Raw genomic sequence first — 24,245 nt, forward strand, 5'->3', positions numbered from 1 at the left:
GACGCTGACATTAGGGTTATCGTCAACTGCACGAAGAATTGCCTCGTCCATTGCAGGTGTCCTCGTCGTTGTAGGTCTTCCCCAGTAGCGAGTCATAGGCTGGAATGTTTCGTGCTCCCTAAGACGCCGATCAATTGCTTCGAAGGTCTCCCTGTCGGGACACCTTCGTTCTGGAAATCTGTCTCGATACAAACGTACCGCGCCACGGCTATTGCCCCGTGATAATCCATACATCAAATGGGCATCTGCCAACTCCACATTTGTAAACATTGCACTGACTGCAAAACCACGTTCGTGATGAACACTAACCTGTTGATGCTACGTACTGATGTGCTTGATGCTAGAACTGTAGAGCAATGAGTCGCATGTCAACACAAGCACCGAAGTCAACATTACCTTCCTTCAATAGGGCCAACTGGCGGTGAATCGAGGAAGTACAGTACATACTGACGAAACTAAAATGAGCTCTAACATGGAAATTAAGCGTTTCCGGACACATGTCCACATAACATCTTTTCTTTATTTGTGTGTGAGGAATGTTTCCTGAAAGTTTGGCCGTACCTTTTTGTAACACCCTGTATATACAGGGTGAGTCACCTAACGTTACCGCTGGATATATTTCATAAACCACATCAAATACTGTCGAATCGATTCCACAGACCTAACTTGAGGAGAGGGGCTAGTGAAATTGTTCAATACAAACTATACAAAAATGCACGGAAGTATGTTTTTTAACACAAACCTACGTTTTCTTTAAATGGAACCACGTTAGTTTCGTTAGCACATCTGAACATATAAACAAATACGTAATCAGTGCCGCTTGTTGCATTGTAAAATGTTAATTACATCCGGAGATATTGTAACCTAAAGTTGACGCTTGAAACCTACGACGTTCAGTTGCGTGTTGTAACAAACACGGGCCACGGTCGGCGAGCAGCATCTGCAGGGACATGTTTACGATGACGACCGTGTTTACGTGTGTGGCTGTAGTGCACTGTTGTGGTTTGGTCTAGCTGTCGCAGTGTCCGCATGTAGCGCTTGCTGCTATTGTTATTCTGCATTCGTCTCCGCACGCAGACCAACTGTAGTACACCGTGTTACCAGACGTCTGTGATAGTGCAGTGTTGTAGGAACTGTGACCATGGTGCATTCGAACTCTGAAAAGGCGGAGATAATACTCATCTATGGCGAGTGTCGACGAAATGCAGCTGACGCCTGCAGGGTGTATGCAGAACGGTACCCGGACAGAGAGCATCCAACGTGCCGCACATTGCAAAACATCTACCGCCAACTGTATGCAACAGCACGCAAACGGGTCCGTAACAGGCCCGTCACAGGAGAAGCGGGTGCAGTTGGTGTGTTAGATGCTGTTGCCATGAACCCACACATGAGTACACGGGACATTGCGAGAGCCGGTGGACTGAGTCAAAGTAGTGTCATGCGCATACTGCATCGTCACCGCTTACACCCGTTTCATGTGTCGCTACATCAGCAATTACATGGTGATGACTTTAATCATCGAGTGCAATTCTGTCAATGGACATTAACAGAGAATGCGTTGCAGTTCTACCTGTTTACCGATGAAGCGGGTTTCACAAACCATGGGGCAGTGAATCTACGGAACATTCATTACTGGTCCGTGGACAATCCTCGCTGGCTCAGACAGGTAGAGCGACAGCGACCGTGGACTGTAAATATATGGTGCGGAATCATTGGCGACCACCTCATTGGTCCTCACTTCATTGCAGGGGCCCAAACAGCTGCAACATACATCGCGGTTCTACACAATGATCTGCTAACGTTGCTCGAAAATGTCCCACTGGAAACGCGTCGACGTATGTGGTATCAGCATGATGGTGCACCTGCACATTCCGCAATTAACACTAGGCTGACCCTTGACAGAATGGTCGACGGGCGTTTCATAGGACGTGGAGGACGCATAAATTGGCCAGCCCGTTCTCCTGATCTTACACCTCTGGACTTCTTTCTGTGGGGTACGTTGAAGGAGAATGTGTACCGTAATGTGCCTACAACCCCAGAGGATGTGAAACAACGTATTGTGGCAGCCTGCGGCGACATTACACCAGATGTACTGCGGCGTGTACGACATTCATTACGCCAGAGATTGCAATTGTGTGCAGCAAATGATGGCCACCACATTGAACATCTATTGGCCTGACATGTCGGGACACACTCTATTCCATTCCGTAATTGAAAACGGAAACCACGTGTGTACATGTACCTCACCCCTCATGGTAATGTACATGTGCGTCAGTGAAAAAGACCAATAAAAAGGTGTTAGCATGTGGACGTAATGTGCTGTTCCAGTCTCTTCTGTACCTAAGGTCCATCACCGTTCCCTTTGGATCCCTACGTAATTCGGTGCTCTCCGATACACACGATCGAACAGCGGAGGAGTGGTACTCAAGCGTCAACTTTAGGTTACAATATCTCCGGATGTAATTAACATTTTACAATGCAACAAACGGCACTGATTACGTATTTGTTTATATGTTCAGATGTGCTAACAAAACTAACGTGGTTCCATTTAAAAAAACTTAGGTTTGTGTTAAAAAACATACTTCCGTGCATTTTTTTATGGTTTGTATTAAACAATTACACTAGTCCCTCTCCTCACGTTCGGTCTGTGGAACCGTTTCGTCAGTATTTGATGTGGTTTACGAAATATATCCAGCGGTAGTGTTAGGTGACTCACCCTGTATATATATATATATATATATATATATATATGGCTACTGTAAATTTGTATGTTTCTGACTCGAGAATAACAAAAAGAACCAAAACTAATTCTCTCTTAAGGGGTCGGACCTGAGCGAACTTACCCTACGTCATTTTCTCGGAATGAACGACTGTGCAGCGTCTGTACGGAGAGAGAGAGAAACACGAGTGTGACGCCGGTGCTGTTGTTTCGGCAGGTGGTGCGGTACACGCCCGGCACAGCAGAGGGCCGGCGCGTGGTGGAGTCCCACCTGTCGGCGCCCGCGGACGCGCGCGAGACGCTGGACCGCGCCGTGGTGGTGGCGGGCGAGGCGGGCGCCGAGGCGCAGCTGCAGCAGGCCGCCGCCGGCTACAGCCGCTACCTGCCGCTCAGCGTCGCGGGCGCCGCCTTCCCCGTGCCCGACGCGCTGCGCGGCCGCAACATCACCAGCGTCGTCATCCTCGCGCCGCTCGAGAGCCCGTCCCAGGTCAGCCACGAAACACCCCGCCGCTGCTTCACAAGCAGGCTGCGAAAAGTTACGTCTTTGGCGTACATCTGATCTCGGAATACGGGGAGTTCCGAAGTCTTCGTATTAAACGTTCTTTCTTTCTTCTTTCTTTCTTTATCGTCGCCTTGTCCTACGTCACGTAGGGTCGGCGTTGCTCTTCTGGATCCTTCTCCTCCATAGTACTCTATCCATTTCCTCTTCCTTCTTCCATCCTTTCTCCCTTAGGTCCCCGGATATCTTATCCTTCCACCTCATCTATGGTCTTCCTCTCCTTCTCGCTCCTTCAATCTTTATATCTTCAACTCTGTTTCCGATATACTCTTCCCCTTTCCTCTGTAAGTGTCTGTACCACCTTAGTCTGCTCTCTTGTATCTTTTCCCCCATGGGTCTCACTTTCACCTTCAGTCTGGAGCCGCGCGACCGCTACGGTCGCAGGTTCGAATCCTGCCTCTGGCTTGGAGGTGCGTCATGTCCTTAGGTTAGTTAGGTTTAAGTAGTTCTCAGTTCTAGGGGACTGATGACCTCAGAAGTTAAGTCCCATAGTGCTCAGAGCCATTTGAACCATTTTGAACCCACTTTGGTTCAATGGTTCAAATGGCTCTGAGCACTATGGGACTTAACTGCTGTGGTCATCAGTCCCCTAGAACTTAGAACTACATAAACCTAATTAACCTAAGGACGGACATCACACACATCCATGCCCGAGGCGACCGTAGCGGTCGCGCGGTTCCAGACTGTAGCGCCTAGAACCGCTCGGCCACTGCGGCCGGCTAAACCGACTTTCACAACTCCTCTAACAAATTCATTTCTAATCCTGTCCTTCCTTGTTACCCCACACATCCACCTCAGCATCCTCGTTTCCGCCACTTCCATCTTCCTACCCCGGGCAACTGTGATTGGCCATGTCTCTGCCAATCGCAGTAGGCCAAGAAATGACCATGTCTCTGCCAATCACTGCAGCCCAGGAAAGGAAGATGGAAGTGGTGGAAATGAGGATGCTGAGGTGGATGTGTAGGGTAACAAGGAAGGACAGGATTAGAAATGAATTTGTTAGAGGAGCTGTGAAAGTGGGACCCATGGGGAAAAAGATACAAGAGAGCAGACCAGGGTGGTACTGACACTTGGAGAGAAAAGTCTTCGTATTAAACGTCTAGGGGTAATGGACCACACGGGAACGACTTTTGTTGGAGACAAAATGCTCGCTAGCGTTTTCCAGCGACATGCAGCTTGTGTGTGAGATGTGTGTTACCTATCAGGGCAAGTCAAATGAAAACAGAACACCTGCCACAATGGTGCCTTGGAATCGTTGCATTCAAAAATAATCACTGTTGTATCCTCGTTGCCATGGTAGAGTGTTGTACCATAGGAGTCGAGGAAGAGGATGTTGTTCGGTGGCCGGTGTCCTCTTTTTACAACACAACTGCACACGTGTATTAACAGGCTTCTTTATTTAGTTTAACAGATAGCAGATACTTTAACAGCATCCATGTGTTGGGTACAAGCTCTTCAATATTAATTCACGTTAGCCTCACTGCTGGTGAAGTACAAGTCCCGCTATTTACACTAATCTGGTCGCAGTGTACTTATAAAAATGACTTTTTAATAATAATAATAATAATATCAATGATTATATATGTGTTTGGAGAGAGAGAGAGAGAGAGAGATTGATTTTTGATTGAGATTTTTGCTTTAAGTCGTAACTGGTACCTGAATTTTGGTTGCTGTCTCCTTGAATGATCAGCTTCTGCACCAGTTGTTGACGTATTGCAATTTGGAGGAAGTTATTGTTCTTTAAGGTTTAAAATACGCCTCTGTTAGTTATTTGGCCGTATTGCGGATAGCTTTGAGCCCAAGTTTTCGCAGCTTTTCGTACCTACGGGACCACTGTTGTAAGTAAGAAAGATCAAACAGCAATGTGCTTTCCGTGAGAAAAGGAGATTGCTTGGCACACAAACTTCCTTCAAACTACACGTCCTGCTACATTAAAATTGGTCAGTGGAGTTCAGCACCATACTATTGTACAAGAACATAATCCAATTACTGTAATTAAGAAATTTGAGAGGTTGTTACTTATTGAATGAAAACTATAGAGAATGCATTTCTTTTCCTGAATTTTAGTGAACTTTGTACACTTACAATTCCGTCGATTGATAGACGGCAACGACAATGAAGTTTAGTCCTTTTCCAAAAATAAGATGTTTCTATTCTTCACTTCCAGAAAATTTGCATACTTAACCGTGTGGCAACTCTTTCACATACTTTACTCGGTTTTATCAATTTTCATTAACTGTAACAACACGTTCTGGGCGACGGCCTAGCAACACGTCTTCTTTCCACAAGATACCGATTAACAGTCTTTTTTTTTAAATAAAATCAATTGTCTTCTTTTTTAGAGTCCATACTCAAAGATTCTCTAATACTATCGTTGTGGGGACTGCGCGCTAAAGAGTTTCTTGCTGTCCAGCTGCGCTTTTTGTTTAATCATATTTACATTTACGGTAGTTACATACATTACTGAGCTTCTCAGAATAAAATCAGGCACAAATTAGTTAAAGAAAAAAAAGCAGTGAGGCACACATAACATAACATACTGACAGATCCCAATTTAGAGTGTGAGTTAGTGCACCAGTGACTGAGTGGCTGAGGTAGTGACTGAGACTGAGCTAGTGACTGAGACTGAGCCGTCCAGTCAGCGGTGGCGATCTAAATACTTGGGGTCGAGAGGGCGTTGGCGGCATGTTGCTTGTGAGTCTGTCTTTGGCCTCTCTCCTGATATGCGAGCTTCATCCGGCCTACTATCGATCTTCTTGCTACATTTTTGCCGATGGTTGTGCTGGCAGCAGCTTACGTCAGCACTATCACCACAAATGTTAAGACATATATCCCACAAGGAGACAATATGATCAATTCCTCTTTCATAGAACGTGGTCAGCTACCAAAACCAACGTCTGTGCATGTCTTTCTTCATGCACACTGAAAGATCCTGGGTGAACAGATGATGTTGCAATATTTCGCAAACAAATCGCTGAAGTGTAACCTTCGTCCGATTGGCACTGAGGAACGAGCGTTAGCAACAGGATGATTCCATCTGACACCATTCCTGAGCATTTAGATATTATGGCACGTCGTAGTTTTGGATAGTGTCTTCGTAGCACTATGCATTGATTGTGGTTCCATTCTCGAGGAACTCGACAACCAGAGGGTGCCTACAGTCAAACAAGGAGGTCATCATGGCCTTACGTGGTGCCATCACCTCGAGCTCAATGACAAAGCAGTCGGAGGAAATATCCCACATCTCCACCGTCAACGAAATCCAAAGCTATTCACTCAAGTTCCTGTAAGATACACGATAACGCCCGCCTCCATACTGTCAATCGGACGAAGGCTACTCTTCAGAAGTTTGGTTGGGAAACACTGCAACACCCTCTGTAGAACCCCAGTCTTTCACTGTGTGATTTTTAAAGCTTTGGCAACCTGAAGAAAGACGTGTGTGGACATCAGTCTTAGTCGGACAAGGAAGTGCAAGAGTGGCTGTGTTTGTGGATCTGTCAACAGGCAACCGCGTTCTACGAAACAGAAATTGTTCATCTCGTCTCCAAGTGGAATAAATATATTAACATGTGGCGATCACTTTTCAATATAACCATCCCATGGTCTCGTAGTGGTGCATGGTCGCTTTTCATTTGACTGCTCCTTAAATAATCCAGCCATCTGCTCTGCATGAGAGGGGGTAGGATGGGTTCCTGATTTACTTCTAAAATACTTTTTTCCAAATTAAAGACACTCATTCTTGAGGTTTTCTTGTTGGAAATCACTCTATCAGTTTACTGGAGTAGTTAGTATGCAAACGCAGCACACGTAGTTAGTAGATACTGATAGTTCGGAGAAACCTCGTCATCACATGCTGGCGAATTCAGTAAAAAGAAATGTAGCATTGCCGAGAGTTATCAGTGAGCATATTGTCCCTGACAAAAGTTGTTCCCCATGACTTGTTCTGTCACCCCTAGATGTTTGAAGCAAAACCCTGAAACACCTTCTTTTGTCAAGTCTCTGCCATTTTGTTTGCATCAGAAGGCAGAATTAGTCCTGTTTGCAAATGATACAAGCATTGTTGTGAAGCCATGAAAAAACTATGAACAGAGAGAATACTAGTTTATCTTTTTCTCAAATTTACTGAATGGTTTTGCATGAATGTGCTAGCTTTAAACTAAAAAGAAGAGAAACAAGAAAAAAAGCAATTCATTCAGTGCCTTAGGTGTCCATATTGATGAAATCTTAAACGGGGAAAACTACTTAGTAGACTTGCCAAGAAGTTTAGGTTTGCCTACTTTTGGCATAAGAATAATACCCAATTTTGGGGATGCAGAAGACAGTTAATTAAAATATTTTGCATATTTTCATTCACTGATATCTTGAAGGATAACATTCTTGGGTAACTCTCCTCTCAGATAAAAAGTATTCACTGCACAAAAGAAACTAATTAAAATTATGTGCGTGGTTCACTTCTCTAAAGCTTGCAGACACTTCTCTGACCAGCTGGGAATACTATCCACAGCCCCACAATACATTTATTCACTGAAATTTGTTATCAACAATCCATCTGAGTTTGACAGTAACAGAGATATTCACAAGTACAAGATTAGAAGGATAAACTATCCGCATTTGCCCTTTAATGTAACTAACTTTGGCACATAAATGTGTGAAATATGAAGCTATGCAACTCTGACAACCTACTGATGAAAATAAAATATCTGACGGGTAGTAGAAATGTTTTAATATGCAGATTAAATATGTTCCTCCTTAACAAGAGTTTCTATACAATAGAGAAATTCTTGTATGGTTTTGAATCGAAATAATTAGTCATTTTTAGAGGAAAAGCTTGTGAATGGGTAGCATATCTATGGCGGTGGTGGTGAGGTCCCATACTCCGAGGAGTGTAGGGGACGATGCAGGAGACCTGCACTGCCGACTAGGCAAGGTCTTAGGCGGAGGTGGTTTGCCATTGCCTTCCTCTATGCTCGGAGGAAGGCAATAAATATGTATATAGGCAGAAGCAGCGAATATATATATATATATATATATATATATATATATATATTCGCTGCTTCTGCCTATGGGTTTGCAACCCACAACGACTTCAAATACCAAGCATTAGATTTTCATATTCTCTTGCTCACTACATGCAAACTTATAGTCCTACAAAAAAATTAACAGGACCTTTCGGCAAGAAATTTAATGTAGTTACATTCTGTACTATGATAAGTTCTCGCCAGAGACCATAGTTTCCGAATTATTCAAAAATAACGTGCAAAAGTGAACTTTAAACAGGTTTTTCTTGAATAATACGAAAACTGGCAATCAGCAAAAGCATATCCCAGTATAAAATCTAACTAAATTAAATTTCCTATGAAAAGTCCTGTTAATTTTATCTGTAGCACTAATAGTTTGCACATAGAGAGCAAGAGAATAATAAAATTTCAAATATGGTTTTTGAAGGCGTTGCAGGTTGCATAAAATCTATAGGCAGGGGCAGCTGAACCACCATGTATCACCTTTCTTATACAGGAGTTTAACAGTGGCTGATTGTGTCGTGGCATATGAGTTGGGTTTTGTTGTTCAAATATTGTGTCTGTCTGCCTGTGTGTGTGTGTGTGTGTGTGTGTGTGTGTGTGTGTGTGAGTGTGTGCTCAGAAGAATTTCTCCTGCTTACATTGGTTGAATTACTAAATACAGCTTCCAGCGTTCTTTTCATTAGCATTATCCACTGCTTGGTTATATCATCACTTCCGTTAAGCCTCGGTTTATACTGGATGATACTGTGATTCCTACAGTCTAATGTGTTAGATAGGTCACAGAAAATGCTTGTAATGCTTCTCAGGTGATTGCTCTTATGAAACCCAAACTGCTATTTACTAAGGACATTATTGTAAGATACTGTTTTAGAGTACATCGCCTTCTCAGATATTTTGGAGAATGATGTCATTAGCGAACATGTAGGTACTTCATTCCATGTAGGCTTTCACGGCCGGCGTCTTTATCAGTAAACTCTTCCGGGCTAAGTTGCCGTGGTCGATCTGTAGAACTTCTTCTCCCTGACGTTTCGTTCTCAACTACGGAGAACATCTTCCGAGGTGAGTCGACGACTGGCTGCTAGGAGCTGGGGCCGCCGCTTATATAGAGATCGTAGGGGACGCCACCACACGTCACGTGGCGTCGATGTGCAGCTATCTCTGGCTATCGTCTGTTCTCTCGATTGCAGGCAATCGATTGTCACGTGATTGATGCAACGTCGACCGCCATATCTTATCCAATTTTAATCCTTCTTCTTTACGATTAAAATTGTATTGATGTTTGTGGATTTCAATTGCCTCTCTATACATACGTGTATAATAGTGCGACGTCCTCGCTAGCACGCTTGTTTCACGTGACGTGTGGTGGCGCCCCCTACGATCTCTATATAAGCGGCGGCCCCAGCTCCTAGCAGCCAGTCGTCGACTCACCTCGGAAGATGTTCTCCGTAGTTGAGAACGAAACGTCAGGGAGAAGAAGTTCTACAGATCGACCACGGCAACTTAGCCCGGAAGAGTTTACTGATAAAGGTAGGTACTTATTGACGTCTCTCCAGTCACCTCTCTTATGAGGGGGTTTAACAATGGCCTATTGTGCCGTGATATAACGATCGGGTTCTATTACTTAAGACTTCTTCTAGCTAATCGCATCTGTCCGCGTGATCGTATTTTGGTTATTAGTCGCAGTCATAGTGGGGCACCTGACAGTAGGTCTACGCTGCCGGCACGGAGTCTCGTCCAGGTGGTGTGGCTGCCGCTACCGTGCAGCCGGTTGACGCTGTTCCCTGTTTGCAGGAGGAGGGCGCGGCGAGCGCGCGCTCTGACGAGGACCCCCCATCGCTGCCCGCGAGGCTGGCCAAGGTGCTGGCCGTGGCCGACCGCAACAACATCGACGACTGGCTGGCGGCCGAGAGGCAGCTGCCCTCCACCAAGCAGAGCATCGTGCTGCTCGTCACGCCGCCGTGAGTACCCACACCATTTCACCTGCCACATTCTACAGGCTCTCTTTCAAAGATTACTCAAATTCACTACGTCATACGAGGGTCACTCCAAAATAAATACACACTATTCTTTTTTTTAAATTCCATCTTTCATTCTACATGTCTGAAAGTTTTACAGTGTGTAGAGGCATCCTTTAGGAATAATATTTTCATTTCTTCGCATAATTTCTATCCCTCTCAACTGCCTTACGCCATCTTGGAACCAGCGCCTGTATACTCGCACGGTAAAATTCTGGACCAACCTGTTGGAGCCACTGTTTGGCAGCGTCCACAAGGGAGTCATCATCTTCAAACCTTGTTCCACGAAGAGTGTCTTTCAGTTTCCCAAAGAGATGATAGTCACATGGAGCCAGATCAGGACTGTAAGGCGGGTGTTTCAGTGTTGTCCATCCGAGTTTTGTGATCGCTTACATGGTTTTTTGACTGACACGTGGCCGTGCATTGTCGTGCAACAGCAAAACATCCTGCTTTTGCCGATGTGGTCGAACACAACTCAGTCGAGGTTGAAGTTTCTTCAGTGTCGTCACATATGCATCAGAATTTCTGGTTGTTCCACTTGGCATGATGTCCACAAGCAAGAGTCCTTCGGAATCGAAAAACACTGTAGCCATAAATTTTCCAGCAGAAGGTGTGATTTCGAATTTTTTTCTTGGGTGAATTTGCATGATTCCACTCCATCAATAGTCTCTTCGTCTCTGGTGAAACATGATGGAGCCATGTTTCATCACCTGTCACAGTTCTTCCAAGAAATTCATCTCCACCATTCTCGTACTGTTCCAAACATTCGCTGCATACCGTTTTTCTTGTTTCTTTGTGAGCCACTGTCAACATCCTGGGAACCTACCTGGCACAAACCTTTTTTAACGCCAACACTTTCAGTATTCTGCAATCACTTCTTTCCTCTATCCGAACGTAGCGTGACCATTCGTTCACTGTGATGCGTCTGTCAGCAGTCACCAATTCGTTAACTCTCTGCTCATTGTCTGGAGTGTGTGCAGTACGAGGCCTGCCGCTGTGAGGACAGTCCTCAATATTGCCGTGCCCGCTTTCATCACGTAACCTGCTTGTCCACCGACTAACTGTGCTGCGATCGACAGCAGCATCTCCATACATTTTTTTCAACCTCTTGTGGATGTTTCCCACTGTCTCGTTTTCACAGCACAGGAATTCTATGACAGCACGTTGCTTCTGACGAACGTCAAGTGTAGCAGCCATCTTGAAGACATGCTGTGATGGCGCCACTCACAGGAACAGGTTGAACTAAGTTTGAAAACAGGCGGGAAGGGTGTACATCTACATCTACATCTACATTGATACTCCGCAAGCCACCCAACGGTGTGTGGCGGAGGGCACTTTACGTGCCACTGTCATTACCTCCCTTTCCTGTTCCAGTCGCGTATGGTTCGCGGGAAGAACGACTGTCTGAAAGCCTCCGTGCGCGCTCTAATCTCTCTAATTTTACATTCGTGATCTCCTCGGGAAGTATAAGTAGGGGGAAGCAATATATTCGATACCTCATCCAGAAACGCACCCTCTCGAAACCTGGCGAGCAAGCTACACCGCGATGCAGAGCGCCTCTCTTGCAGAGTCTGCCACTTGAGTTTATTAAACATCTCCGTAACGCTATCACGGTTACCAAATAACCCAGTGACGAAACGCGCCGCTCTTCTTTGGATCTTCTCTATCTCCTCCGTCAACCTGACCTGGTACGGATCCCACACTGATGAGCAACACTCAAGTATAGGTCGAACGAGTGTTTTGTAAGCCACCTCCTTTGTTGATAGACTACATTTTCTAAGCACTCTCCCAATGAATCTCAACCTGGTACCCGCCTTACCAACAATTAGTTTTATATGATCATTCCACTTCAAATCGTTCCGTACGCATACTCCCAGATATTTTACAGAAGTAACTGCTACCAGTGTTTGTTCCGCTATCATATAATCATACAATAAAGGATCCTTCTTTCTATGTATTCGCAATACATTACATTTGTCTATGTTAAGGGTCAGTTGCCACTCCCTGCACCAAGTGCCTATCCGCTGCAGATCTTCCTGTATTTCGCTACAATTTTCTAATGCAGCAACTTCTCTGTATACTACAGCATCATCCGCGAAAAGCCGCATGGAACTTCCGACACTATCTACTAAGTCATTTATATATATTGTGAAAAGCAATGGTCCCATAACACTCCCCTGTGGCACGCCAGAGGTTACTTTAACGTCTGTAGACGTCTCTCCATTGATAACAACATGCTGTGTTCTGTTTGCTAAAAACTCTTCAATCCAGCCACACAGCTGGTCTGATATTCCGTAGGCTCTTACTTTGTTTATCAGGCGACAGTGCGGAACTGTATCGAACGCCTTCCGGAAGTCAAGAAAAATAGCATCTACCTGGGAGCCTGTATCTAATATTTTCTGGGTCTCATGAACAAATAAGGCGAGTTGGGTCTCACACGATCGCTGTTTCCGGAATCCATGTTGATTCGTACATAGTAGATTCTGGGTTTCCAGAAATGACATGATACGCGAGCAAAAAACATGTTCTAAAATTCTACAAGAGATCGACGTAAGAGATATAGGTCTATAGTTTTGCGCATCTGCTCGACGACCCTTCTTGAAGACTGGGACTATCTGTGCTCTTTTCCAATCATTTGGAACCCTCCGTTCCTCTAGAGACTTGCGGTACACGGCTGTTAGAAGGGGGGCAAGTTCTTTCGCGTACTCTGTGTAGAATCGAATTGGTATCTCGTCAGGTCCAGTGGACTTTCCTCTATTGAGTGATTCCAGTTGCTTTTCTATTCCTTGGACACTTATTTCGATGTCAGCCATTTTTTCGTTTGTGCGAAGATTTAGAGAAGGAACTGCAGTGCGGTCTTCCTCTGTGAAACAGCTTTGGAAAAAGGTGTTTAGTATTTCAGCTTTACGCGTGTCATCCTCTGTTTCAATGCCATCATCATCCCGTAGTGTCTGGATATGCTGTTTCGAGCCACTTACTGATTTAACGTAAGACCAGAACTTCCTAGGATTTTCTGTCAAGTCGGTACATAGAATTTTACTTTCGAATTCAATGAACGCTTCACGCACAGCCCTCCTTACGCTAACTTTGACATCGTTTAGCTTCAGTTTGTCTGAGAGGTTTTGGCTGCGTTTAAACTTGGAGTGGAGCTCTCTTTGCTTTCGCAGTAGTTTCCTAACTTTGTTGTTGTACCACGGTGGGTTTTTCCCGTCCCTCACAGTTTTACTCGGCACGTACCTGTCTAAAACGCATTTTACGATTGCCTTGAACTTTTTCCATAAACACTCAACATTGTCAGTGTCGGAACAGAAATTTTCGTTTTGATCTGTTAGGTAGTCTGAAATCTGCCTTCTATTACTCTTGCTAAACAGATAAACCTTCCTCCCTTTTTTTATATTCCTATTAACTTCCATATTCAGGGATGCTGCAACGGCCTTATGATCACTGATTCCCTGTTCTGTACATACAGATTCGAAAAGTTCGGGTCTGTTTGTTATCAGTAGGTCCAAGATGTTATCTCCACGAGTCGGTTCTCTGTTTACACACTGTAAAACTTGCAGAACAAAAACAGTATTTTTACAAAAATAGTGTGCATTTCTTTTGGAGTGGCCCTCGTAGGAAGGGAAAATCTAGCATAGAACATGAAACTTGGTGATCGTTACTCTCTATGACATATTTTTCCCAACGATGGATGCCTTGACGTAGACTTCGGTTTTACCAGATAGCCTCTCGGCTGTTCAGGAAACGTTCCACCTCGAAAATCACTTTGTCGTCTTTTTCGTAATGCTTGTCACTAGAGTTGTAAAACTACCGTAGGCTACCACCTTTTTAGTCATCGCTCGGTCTTCTGATTTGCCTGGTGCGACCCCTCACGAATTCCTCTCCCGTACCAACCTCTTCATCTCAGCGTAACACTTGCAACATATGTCCTCAATTGTTTGCTGCTTATAATCCAATCTCTGTCTTCCTCTAAAGCTTTTGCCCTCTACAACTCCCTCTAGTACTGTGGAAGTTATTCCTTGACATCTTACCAGACGTCCTGTCATCCTGTCCTTCTTTGTGTCAGTGCCTTCCATATATTCTTTTTCTGACCGATTCTACACAGAACCCCCTCAGTCCTGATCTTATCAGTCCACCTAAATTTCAACATTCGTCTCTAGCACCACACCTCAGATGATTCAATTCTCTATTGTCCCGGTTTTCCCACAGTCCCTGTTTCACTACCATACAATGTCCGCCCCGATAGCTGAGTGGTCAGCGTGATGGATTGCCGTCCTACGGCCCGGGTTCGATTCCCGGCTGGGTCGGGGATTTTCTCCGCTCAGGGACTAGATGTTGTGCTGTCTTCATCAATATTCCATCCCCATCCGGCACGGAGGTCGGCCACTGTGGCGTCAAATGTAATAAGACCTGCACCAAGGCGGCCGGACGTGGCCCCACAAGGGGCCTCGCAGCCAATGACGCCAAATCTAGTATCTTCCGCCGCGGAAGTCGAACACGCGGCAGAACAAATGGACGTGGTCAGCCCATAGAGGGCTCCGCCTCCGCGGCGGCCATTCCGCGCAGCGGCTCTCGCGCAGCGAGGGCGCCACCGCTAAGCCACGTGCAGACAGCGGCCAATAGCCGCTCCCTACGGTTTCGTATATAGGGACCCGCTCTTCCCTAGTCCAGCCAGTCTGGTACTCACTCTGGATTTCGTTTCTATCTCGGCGGTACTGCGTTCTGGTCGTTGCTCGATGTTGACATTTGCCTGGGTCTGGTTCCGAGTGGATTTACGTTTGGTGTTTGGTGTTGTGGTTTCCACAAGCCTCCGTTGTTTATCTCTTTCTTGTTGTGTCGCTCATAGTCGGTCGTGGTCGGTTGTTGTCAGTTGTCGTTGGTCTGTCGTCCGACTCGTCCTGTGTTTACCCGGTGGTGCGTGCTCCACCGCCAGCGGCTTCCCCGCCTGGCGGCTCCGATCCGCGGCCAAAGGCGTTCCCGCTGTTGGTTGTGGTTACTACATTTGGCGACGGGGTAAACGGAACATAGGAGTATGGAAGAGAAATTGCTCACTCTCTTAGAGCAACAGCAGCAGCTCATGCGACAGCAGCAGCAGCAGTTACTCTCGGACTGGGTCAATAAGCGGGATTCCCTCCCACCTCTTTCCCCAGGTGCCCCGCTTTCAGACACGTTCCCACGTTCGCCGTCGTTCCCACGTTCAACGACGCAAAAGAGTATTGGGAAACGTACCTGCATCGTCTGAAGCAACATTTCACGGCCTTTCAGGTGTCGGATGACTCTCTGCAGCGGTCGTTGTTCTTGTCTTGGGCCTCACCGGACACGTTTTTCTTGCTCCGCAAGTTGGAACCATTGGCCGACCCCGTGGCTCTCTCCTTTCACGAGATCTGTGTGTTGCTAACTATTATTCCCAGCGATACCATGTGGTTGCGTCTCGCTTGGAATTCCATCAATACTACAAGCAGCCGGGTCAGTCCTACCGTTCCTGGGTGACGGATTTGCAAGGCCTCAGCCGCAAATGCAACTTCACGTGCACCAATCAGCAGTGCAAGGCGTCATATGCAGATTCGTTAATTCGGGATGTGGTCGTTCAACTGGCGCCCGATCCAGAGGTCCGCACTGCGGCGTTAAAGTTGGACAACACCTCGTTGGAAGACATTCTGCATATTGCCCATTCCTTCGAAATTGCTCAAGCGCCGAACAAACGTCTCATGGCGCGGCCCCAGGCGGCAGCGGTCGAGTCCACTTCCCGCTCCACTCCTTATCGCCGTCGACTGGGCGCAGTCTCCAGAGGGCACCGTCGTCGAGATTCCTCACTGTCTGACGTCCCTATGGCGTCCGAACCGCCGGTCGCCTCTCGACGTCGGCCGCGTGGCCCCCTCCCGTCGTGCCCCCAGTGCTTCTCTGCCCACACTCGAGCTGAATGTCCCCATCGCTGGAAGACCTGTTCGCTCTGTGAGAAAGAGGGCCACCTTCGATCTGTCTGTCAGAGCCGCTCGACCCGCCCCCGTCACGACCCTGCGGGCCAACAGGAGGCCGTCCATGCTTTACACGCAGTCGCTCCTCGGACCGACACATAGGCTCAAAAGTTATTCCTCACCCTACGCATCTTTAACGAGGATGTCCGTTTCCATGTCGATACGGGGGCCACAGTTTCTTTGGTCAATCTGACGACGTATGCACGTCTCGGGTCTCTAGAATTGTCCCCACCCTCTCGGAGGTTGGTCGCCTACGGCGACGGTTCCATCCCTCTCCGTGGGCAGTTTTCTGTTATGGCCATCTACAAAAACGTTCCCCGGCCCCTTACCCTATTTGTGGTGGACCACCCGTCGGCTTCGGACATTTTTGGACTCGATGCGTTCACACGGTTTGGCTTTTCCATTCAAGACGAAGTGCAGTTCGTTTCGACTGCGGTTCCATTTCAGGACCTAGACGATCTGTGCGCGTCCTTTTCCTCTCTGTTTTCGGCAGACCTGGGCTGCGCTTCCGATTTCCAGGCACACATCACTTTACTGCCGAACGCACGGCCTCGCTTTTGTCAGGCTCGGCCTATTCCTGTAGCTTTGCGCGCGGCCGTCAAGCAGCAACTCGATCGGCTCCAGGCTGCGGGGGTTATCGAGCCAGTACAATCGAGTGCCTGGGCAACGCCCTTAGTGGTCATCAAGAAACCCAATGGATCGCTTCGTCTTTGTGGGGATTTTGGGCCTACGGTCAACGCTCAGTCTTTGGTCGAAACTTATCCCATTCCTCGACAAGAAGACCTTCTCGCTAAACTGGCAGGTGGCGAGTACTTTTCTAAGATTGATCTGGCAGAAGCCCATCACCAATTGCCGTTGGATGAGGAATAGCAGGCCGTCGTCGTCGTCATCAACACGCCTTTCGGTCTCTATAAATACAAGCGTCTTCCGTTTGGCATTTCCTCTGCCCCTGCGATTTTCCAGCGGTATCTCGAGCAACTTACGCAACCAATACCGGTTTGTGTCAGCTACCTCGATGATATCTTAGTCACGGGGCGCACGCGCCAGGAACATCTGGGCAACCTCAGTACCTTATTTCACGCCCCGCAGGCTGCGGGTTTACGTTGTCGACTGGAGAAGTGCAGTTTTTTTCAACCGGAAGTGGAGTACTTAGGACATTGGCTCAGTAAAGATGGCATTCGCCCTTCGGATCGCAATGTCGCAGCCATCGATGCCCTTCCCCGTCCACAAAACTTATCCAAACTCCAGGTATTTTTGGGGAAAGTCAATTATTACTTAAAGTTCTTACCCCAAGCTGCCCACATCGCACATCCCCTAAATCGCCTGCGTCGCAAAGGGGTACTTTACACGTGGACTTCTGCCTGCGATCAGGCTTTCACCCGCCTGAAGACGATGCTGAAATCTGCCCCTTGCCTGATGCCTTTCTCTCCGGATCGTCCCTTGGTGGTGGCGGCCGATGCCTCAGCGTACGGGATTGGAGCAGTCCTGGCACACAGGAATGAGGATGGGTCGGAACAACTTGTGGCATATGCATCCAAGACGTTAACCCCTGCGCAAAGGAATTACTCTCAGATCGAAAAGGAGGCTCTTGCCATTATTTTTGCAGTTCAGAAATTTCACATTTACCTGTTTGGGGTGCAGTTCACCCTCCTCACGGATCACACGCCCTTAGTGTCGCTTTTCGGGCCCCATTCGCATCTCCCAGAACGGACGGCTCAGCGTCTTCAGCGCTGGGCGTTGTTCTGGCGTAATTACACTTACACCATCCGCTATAGGCCCACCAGTCAACACACTAATGCAGATGCCTTGTCACGTCTCCCAGCAGGACCCGATCCGGCGTTCGACCAGCAGGAAGTCCTGTGCTTCCACATCGACTCTGCCCGCCAGGAGACTCTCGATGGATTTCCTCTGACAGCCACGCAAATCGCCGCTTCCACGCGCAGGGACCCCATTCTGTGGCAAGTCCTCCGCTATGTGACCCATGGTTGGCCTCCCTACCTTACCCGACGTTTGAAAACTGACTTCAGCCCGTGGCGTCATGTCTCACACAGACTTTCGGTGATGGAGGACGTCCTCCTGTTGTCCACGGACTCGGACGCCCATCTGGTGATCATCCCTCCGGACTTAGGCCACCGCGTCCTGCACTTACTACACCGCGGACACTCGAGGATGTCTCGCATGAAGGCGTTGGCTCGACGACGTGTCTATTGGCCAGGGGTCGATGGAGACATTGAGCACCTGGTCCGTGGTTGCACAGTGTGTCCACGTCATCAGGCTAGTCCTACGCAATCTTTCGCACCTTGGCCAACATCCAGCCAACCCTGGGACAGGATCCATCTCGATTTTGCAGGCCCCTTCTTAGGCTCCATGTGGCTCCTCATCATTGATGCCTATTCCAAATACCCATATGTGGTTCGCATGGCGTCCACCACCACTGACGCCACCCTCACCGCCTTGGCGCAGGTGTTGGCCATTGAAGGCATTCCTCAGACGTTGGTCACAGATAACGGGCCCCAATTCACGGCGTCCTCGTTCCAGGCCTTCTGCTCCGCTAATGGTATCAAACACATTCGCTCTCCCCCCTTCCATCCTTCATCCAATGGCGCGGCGGAACGCCTGGTCCGCACTTTCAAACAGCAGCTGATGAAATCAGTGGAGCCGTCGGCTACCACCTCGGCCCTCACCTTGTTTCTAAGCACCTACCGCACTACACCGGTGGCCAGTCATAGTCCTGCCGAACTCCTTCACCGGCGACAACCTTGGACCTTCCTCCACCTGCTGACACCATCCCCTTCTGGGCCCCGCTCTCGCCCTTCCCAGCGCTACGCCCCAGGTATGGCCGTGTGGGCCCGCTCCTATGGCAGCACACCTGCATGGACGCCCGCTACGATGACAGCGGCTCATAGTCGGCGAGTGACCACCGTACAGACACAGAGGGCTCGAGCGTCGCCACCATAACCAACTCCGCCCTCGGGCCCCTGCCTTGATTCCTCCCCCACCGCCTTCCCTGCTTCCTGGTGCAGACACGTCCTTTGAGGTGGGGCCCTTCCCTTCAACCTCCATCTCCTCGCCGGCTCTGCAGGCACCCCTTCCGCCTCGCCGGGGTATAGAGTCACCCCCTGCCCTCTGGTGACACCTTGATGGATGCCGCAGACAGTCTGCCCTCCCCTCCCTCAGTGGTCTCTCTGGACGTCTCACAACCCGTGCCCTCGTTCCACCCGCCTTGGCATCGTCCGGGGCATTTCTGCCCCTATGCACCAACTTCGGGAGGGAGGGATCTAGTACCTTCCGCCACGGAAGTCGAACACGAAGCAGAACAAATGGACGTGGTCAGCCCATAGAGGGCTCCGCCTCCGCGGCGGCAATTTCGCGCAGCGAGGGCGCCACCGCTAAGCCAAGTGCAGACAGCAGCCAATAGCCGCTCCCTACGGTTGGTTTCGTATATAGGGACCCCCTCTGCCCTAGTCCAGCCAGTCTGGTACTCACTCTGGATTTCGTTTCTATCTCGGCGGTACTGCGTTCTGGTCGTTGCTCGTTGTTGACATTTGCCTGGCTCTGGTTCCGAGTGGATTTACGTTTGGTGTTTGGTGTGGTGGTTTCCACAAGCCTCCGTTGTTTATCTCTTCCTTGTTGTGTCGCTCATAGTCGGTCGTGGTCGGTTGTTGTCAGTTGTCGTTGGTCTGTCGTCCGACTCGTCCTGTGTTTACCCGGTGGTGCGTGCTCCACCGCCGGGGGCTTCCCCGCCTGGCGGCTCCGATCCGCGGCCCAAGGCGTTCCCGCTGTTGGTTGTGGTTACTACACCAAACGCTCATTTCCATTACTACCATACAATGCTGTGGCCGAAACCTACATTGTCAGAAATTTCTTCCTCAAATTAAGGCCAATGTTTGGTACTAGGAGACTTCTCTTGGCCAAGAATGCCCTTTTTGCCAGTGCTAATCTGCTTTTTATGTCGTCCATGCTCCGTCTGTCACGGGTTATTTTGCTGCCTAGGTATCAGAATTCCTTATCTTCATCTACTTCGTAACCATCAATCTTGATGTTAAGTTTCTCGCTGTTCACATTCTGCTACTTTTCAACACTTTTGTCTTTCTTTGATTTACTCTCAATCTATATTCTGTACTCATCAAACTGGTCATTTAATTCAGCAGATCCTGTAATTCTTATTCACTTTCACTGAGGACAGCAATGTCATCAGCGAATCTTATCACTGATATCCTCTCACCTTGAATTTTGATTCCACCCTTGAACCTATCTTTTATTTCCATCATTGCTTCTTCGATGTACAGATTGAACAGTAAGGGTGGGAGGCTACATTCCTATCTTACACACTTTTTAATCTGGGCACTTCATTCTTGGTCTTCCACTCTTTTTATTCCCTCTCGGCTCTTGTACATCTTGACTACCATAGAATTCGGTAAGTCAGCATGGATTACGGAAGTTTTCGTCATAACAATAATCAGTTAAGATCGTGCTGCATTACCTGTACGTTAGGTGTGTTGGTTAACTAATACATGAATTAGGGAACTTGTACTTTTGTCCATAAAAAGAAAAATGCACGAAAACTCCCACTTACACGAAAATGCGAAACGGAGAGGTTTTGGTGTTGTGGTCTTCAGTCCAGAGACTGGTTTGATGCAGCTCTCCATGCTACTCTATCCTTTGCAAGGTTCTTCATCTCCCAGTACCTATTGCAAGCTACATCTTTCTGAATCTGTTTAGTGCATTCATCTCTTGGTCTCCATCTACGATTTTTAACCGCCACGCTGCCCTCCAATACAACATTGGTGATCCCTTGATGCCTCAGAATATGCCCTACCAACCGGTCCCTTCTTCTTGTCAAGTTGTGCCGCAAACTCCTCTTCTCCCCAATTCTATTCAATACCTCCTCATTAGTTATGTGATCTACCCATCTAATCTTCAGCATTCTTCTGTAGCACCACATTTCGAAAGCTTCTATTCTCTTCTTGTCCAAACTATTTATCGAACATGTTTCACTTCCATACATGGCTACACTCCATACAAATACTTTCAGAAACGACTTCCTTACACTTAAATCTATACTCGATGTTAACAAACCTCTCTTCTTCAGCAACGCTTTCCTGCCATTGCCAGTCTACATTTTATATCCTCTCTACTTCGACCATCATCAGTTATTTTGCTCCCCAAATATCAAAACTCCTTTACTACTTTAAGCGTCTCATTTCCTAATCTAATTTCCGCAGCAGTATCGAAAGCTTAAACATTATTTCCTTCTTGCCATAAACTGTACGTAATTATGTACAAAACAAAACTCCACAAAAACAGTTCGTTCTTTATTCAGATAAGTTATGCTTATTATTATTATTATTATTATTATTACTGTTATTATTAGTATTGACAGCAACTGAAGTCGTATAAATATGTTGCTCAGCATAACTGTTATATAGCAGATGCTACTAATTTCGCTCTCTCACATTTATCTGAATTTAAAAATTTGTGAACATCCAGAATGTATATGTACGAGCCGCACTGTGCTCTAATGCTATTTTTGCGGATTCCTTATCACGAAACTTCTCCAGGCGATGACCCGAACCACAGGTTCATTGTAGGAGCCCGTGGTTCTTAAACGCGGCCCTGTTGTTGTCAGGTCGGAGCCGGCTGCGGGCGAGGACAAGGACATCTGGATGTACGACCTGGCGGCCAGCGGGGTGAGCAGGCTGCGCGGCGAGCTGAGCGCCGCCTTCGTCAAGGTCGCAGAGGAGAACGCCGCCGGCGCCCCGCCCCCGGAAGCCGCCTGACGCGGCCCCGCTCTCTTTGTACATAGCGACACTTTTCTAAATAAATTTTTTACTCTTTTTGATAAATCTCCGTGTCATTCATTTCGCACCTTCCTCGCCTGTAACGTTCCTGTGCTTTATCACCTGAGATCAGCCAGGAAACGTTTAGTGGCAATCCCACATCGGTTCTGCTGAACTTTTTTTCACTCCAAGGAGAAGAGCACGTTGTTTGAGTTCCAGCACATTTTTAAAGGCGTGGTTCATTTGAAACCAATTACCGTGAGAACTGGTAGTGGGGCAGAAGCAGAAGCTCATGCTGTGGACTCGGCAGTGTCAGGGACAATGCACCGCAATGACTGACTTTTCGCCGGGGAGTAAACTGATAGAAGTTTTGCGTTGACAGCACTGTTAAGACATTTGTGCGCATAATTGTGCAGTATTTTTAAAAGTATTGGAAATAATACATCATCGGCATACACTGAAGAGCCAAAGAAACTGGTACACCTGTCTACTATCCTGTAGGGCCCCCGCGAACGTGCAGAAGTGCCGCAACACGACGTGGCATGGACTCGACTAATGTCTGAAGTAGCGCTGGAGGGAACTGACACCATGAATCCTGCAGGACTGTCCATAAATCCGTAGAGTACTAGTGGGCGGAGCACGTTGCAAGGCTTTCCACATATGCTCAATAATGTTCATGTTTGGGGAGTTTGCGGGGAATACAACATGAAACCTCCCGCAAGATTAGGATGGAATTCCCTAAGACTCTCAATGAGGCAGTCAGAATCGCTGTGGCGTTAGAGGAAGTTGAAGCAGTAACAACAACACAGGACAGGAAAGCAGCGTTTAATGCACAAATAAAATGTTTCAGATGTGGTCAGATGGGACACATTAGACATGATTGCAAGGAAGTACAGTGCAGAAAATGCAGACGTTGGGGTTATCGGGAGCGTAATTGCAATGGATCCTGGCAGAAACATGATAGGAAACCACAAGGTGGGCTTCATCCCCCTCAGTTAAACGGGGCAGGGGGTGGTGTGTCCACTGTGCAACACCCCCAGTAAGGTTTAATGTTAGTGCAGAATCAGTGGCAGACTTTTTTCTAATCGGTTTGGTGAGGGGCAGACCGTGCAAATTTTTATTGGATACCGGGTCTCAGGTATCCATGGCAAGTAGAAATGTACTCAGTAAAGTAGAATTAAAACCACCACGCTGGACGTTAAGTGGCGTGGGTGGTGAACAGGTGAAGTCACTCAGATCAGCGGTGTTAAACTTCCGAGTGGAAATGAGGAACTTCCAGGTGAAGGTAGAAGTTCTTCCAGTTGCTGGCAGCAGTTATGATGTCATACTTGGATTGGATTTCCTGGTTGCGCATCACGCAAAAGTTAACCTGGAATGGCATACAGTAGAACTGGACGGAATGCAATTTCGCCTAGGTTCTGCGGTCCAAAAACCATTACTGTCGCAAGGAACCGCCCAGACATCGGGTGGGCCACCTGAACTGCGTACAAGGTCCCTTAGGGTTAACTCGCGGGATGCTATACCGAAGGGTACAGGGAAAATAATCTGGGCAGATGTTGGAGCTAGCGTGCCGGTAAATTCATTGTGTGTCATTGAACCTTTGTCTGAGAATGAGCCGCTGGATAAAATGAAGTGTTTTTCGCACCATAGCATGTCCTAAGTGCAGGAGATAGAAGTAAAAAAGGTTGTGCCTGACAGTATTGATAATTTTGGCCTTGAAGAGGTGCAGTTAGCACGGGGTACCGTAATAGCGAATCTGGAGATAATAGGGGAAGATTAACTGGATAAGGATTTCGCAGCAGATTACACAATGCTCAGAGAGTCTGTCAGCTGGTCCGCACTGAGGGTTAAAGTAGCACTTTTAGAAGGGCAAGACAGAGAAGTCATGGAGAACCTTTTAATGGAATATAAAGAGTTATTTAATTCTCATGGTCCACTGCCTGCCACACCGTTAGTTCAGCAGTACATCCACATTGGGAATGAAGCACCGGTGTATAAACGTCCATATCGTGTTCCAAAATGTTTACAGCCTGTCATGGAAGAATTTATTAATCAACACCTTAGGGATGGGATAATAGAATCTAGTAGTAGTCCCTGGTCCACTCCTGTCATAATAATGGGTAAAAATCACCTGATGGGGGCAAGGCATGTTGTTTTTGTTGTGATTATCGTTTCC

General features: G+C 47.4%; 1 protein-coding gene across 1 annotated transcript in view; it reads left to right on the forward strand.

The window, feature by feature from the left end:
- Positions 1-22,069, forward strand: part of LOC124799058 (histone-lysine N-methyltransferase 2D-like) — a 157,294-nt gene extending 135,225 nt beyond the window's left edge. Inside the window, exons 6-9 of the mRNA XM_047262597.1 lie at positions 2,937-3,038; positions 3,078-3,206; positions 10,091-10,257; positions 21,919-22,069. Of these exons, the coding sequence (XP_047118553.1) occupies positions 2,937-3,038; positions 3,078-3,206; positions 10,091-10,257; positions 21,919-22,069 (549 nt within the window). The remainder of the gene's footprint in view (positions 1-2,936; positions 3,039-3,077; positions 3,207-10,090; positions 10,258-21,918) is intronic.
- The last annotated feature ends 2,176 nt before the right edge of the window (positions 22,070-24,245 follow it).

This window comes from Schistocerca piceifrons, chromosome 5 (genome assembly GCF_021461385.2).
Source record: "Schistocerca piceifrons isolate TAMUIC-IGC-003096 chromosome 5, iqSchPice1.1, whole genome shotgun sequence".
NCBI classification, from domain to species: Eukaryota; Metazoa; Arthropoda; class Insecta; order Orthoptera; family Acrididae; genus Schistocerca; species Schistocerca piceifrons.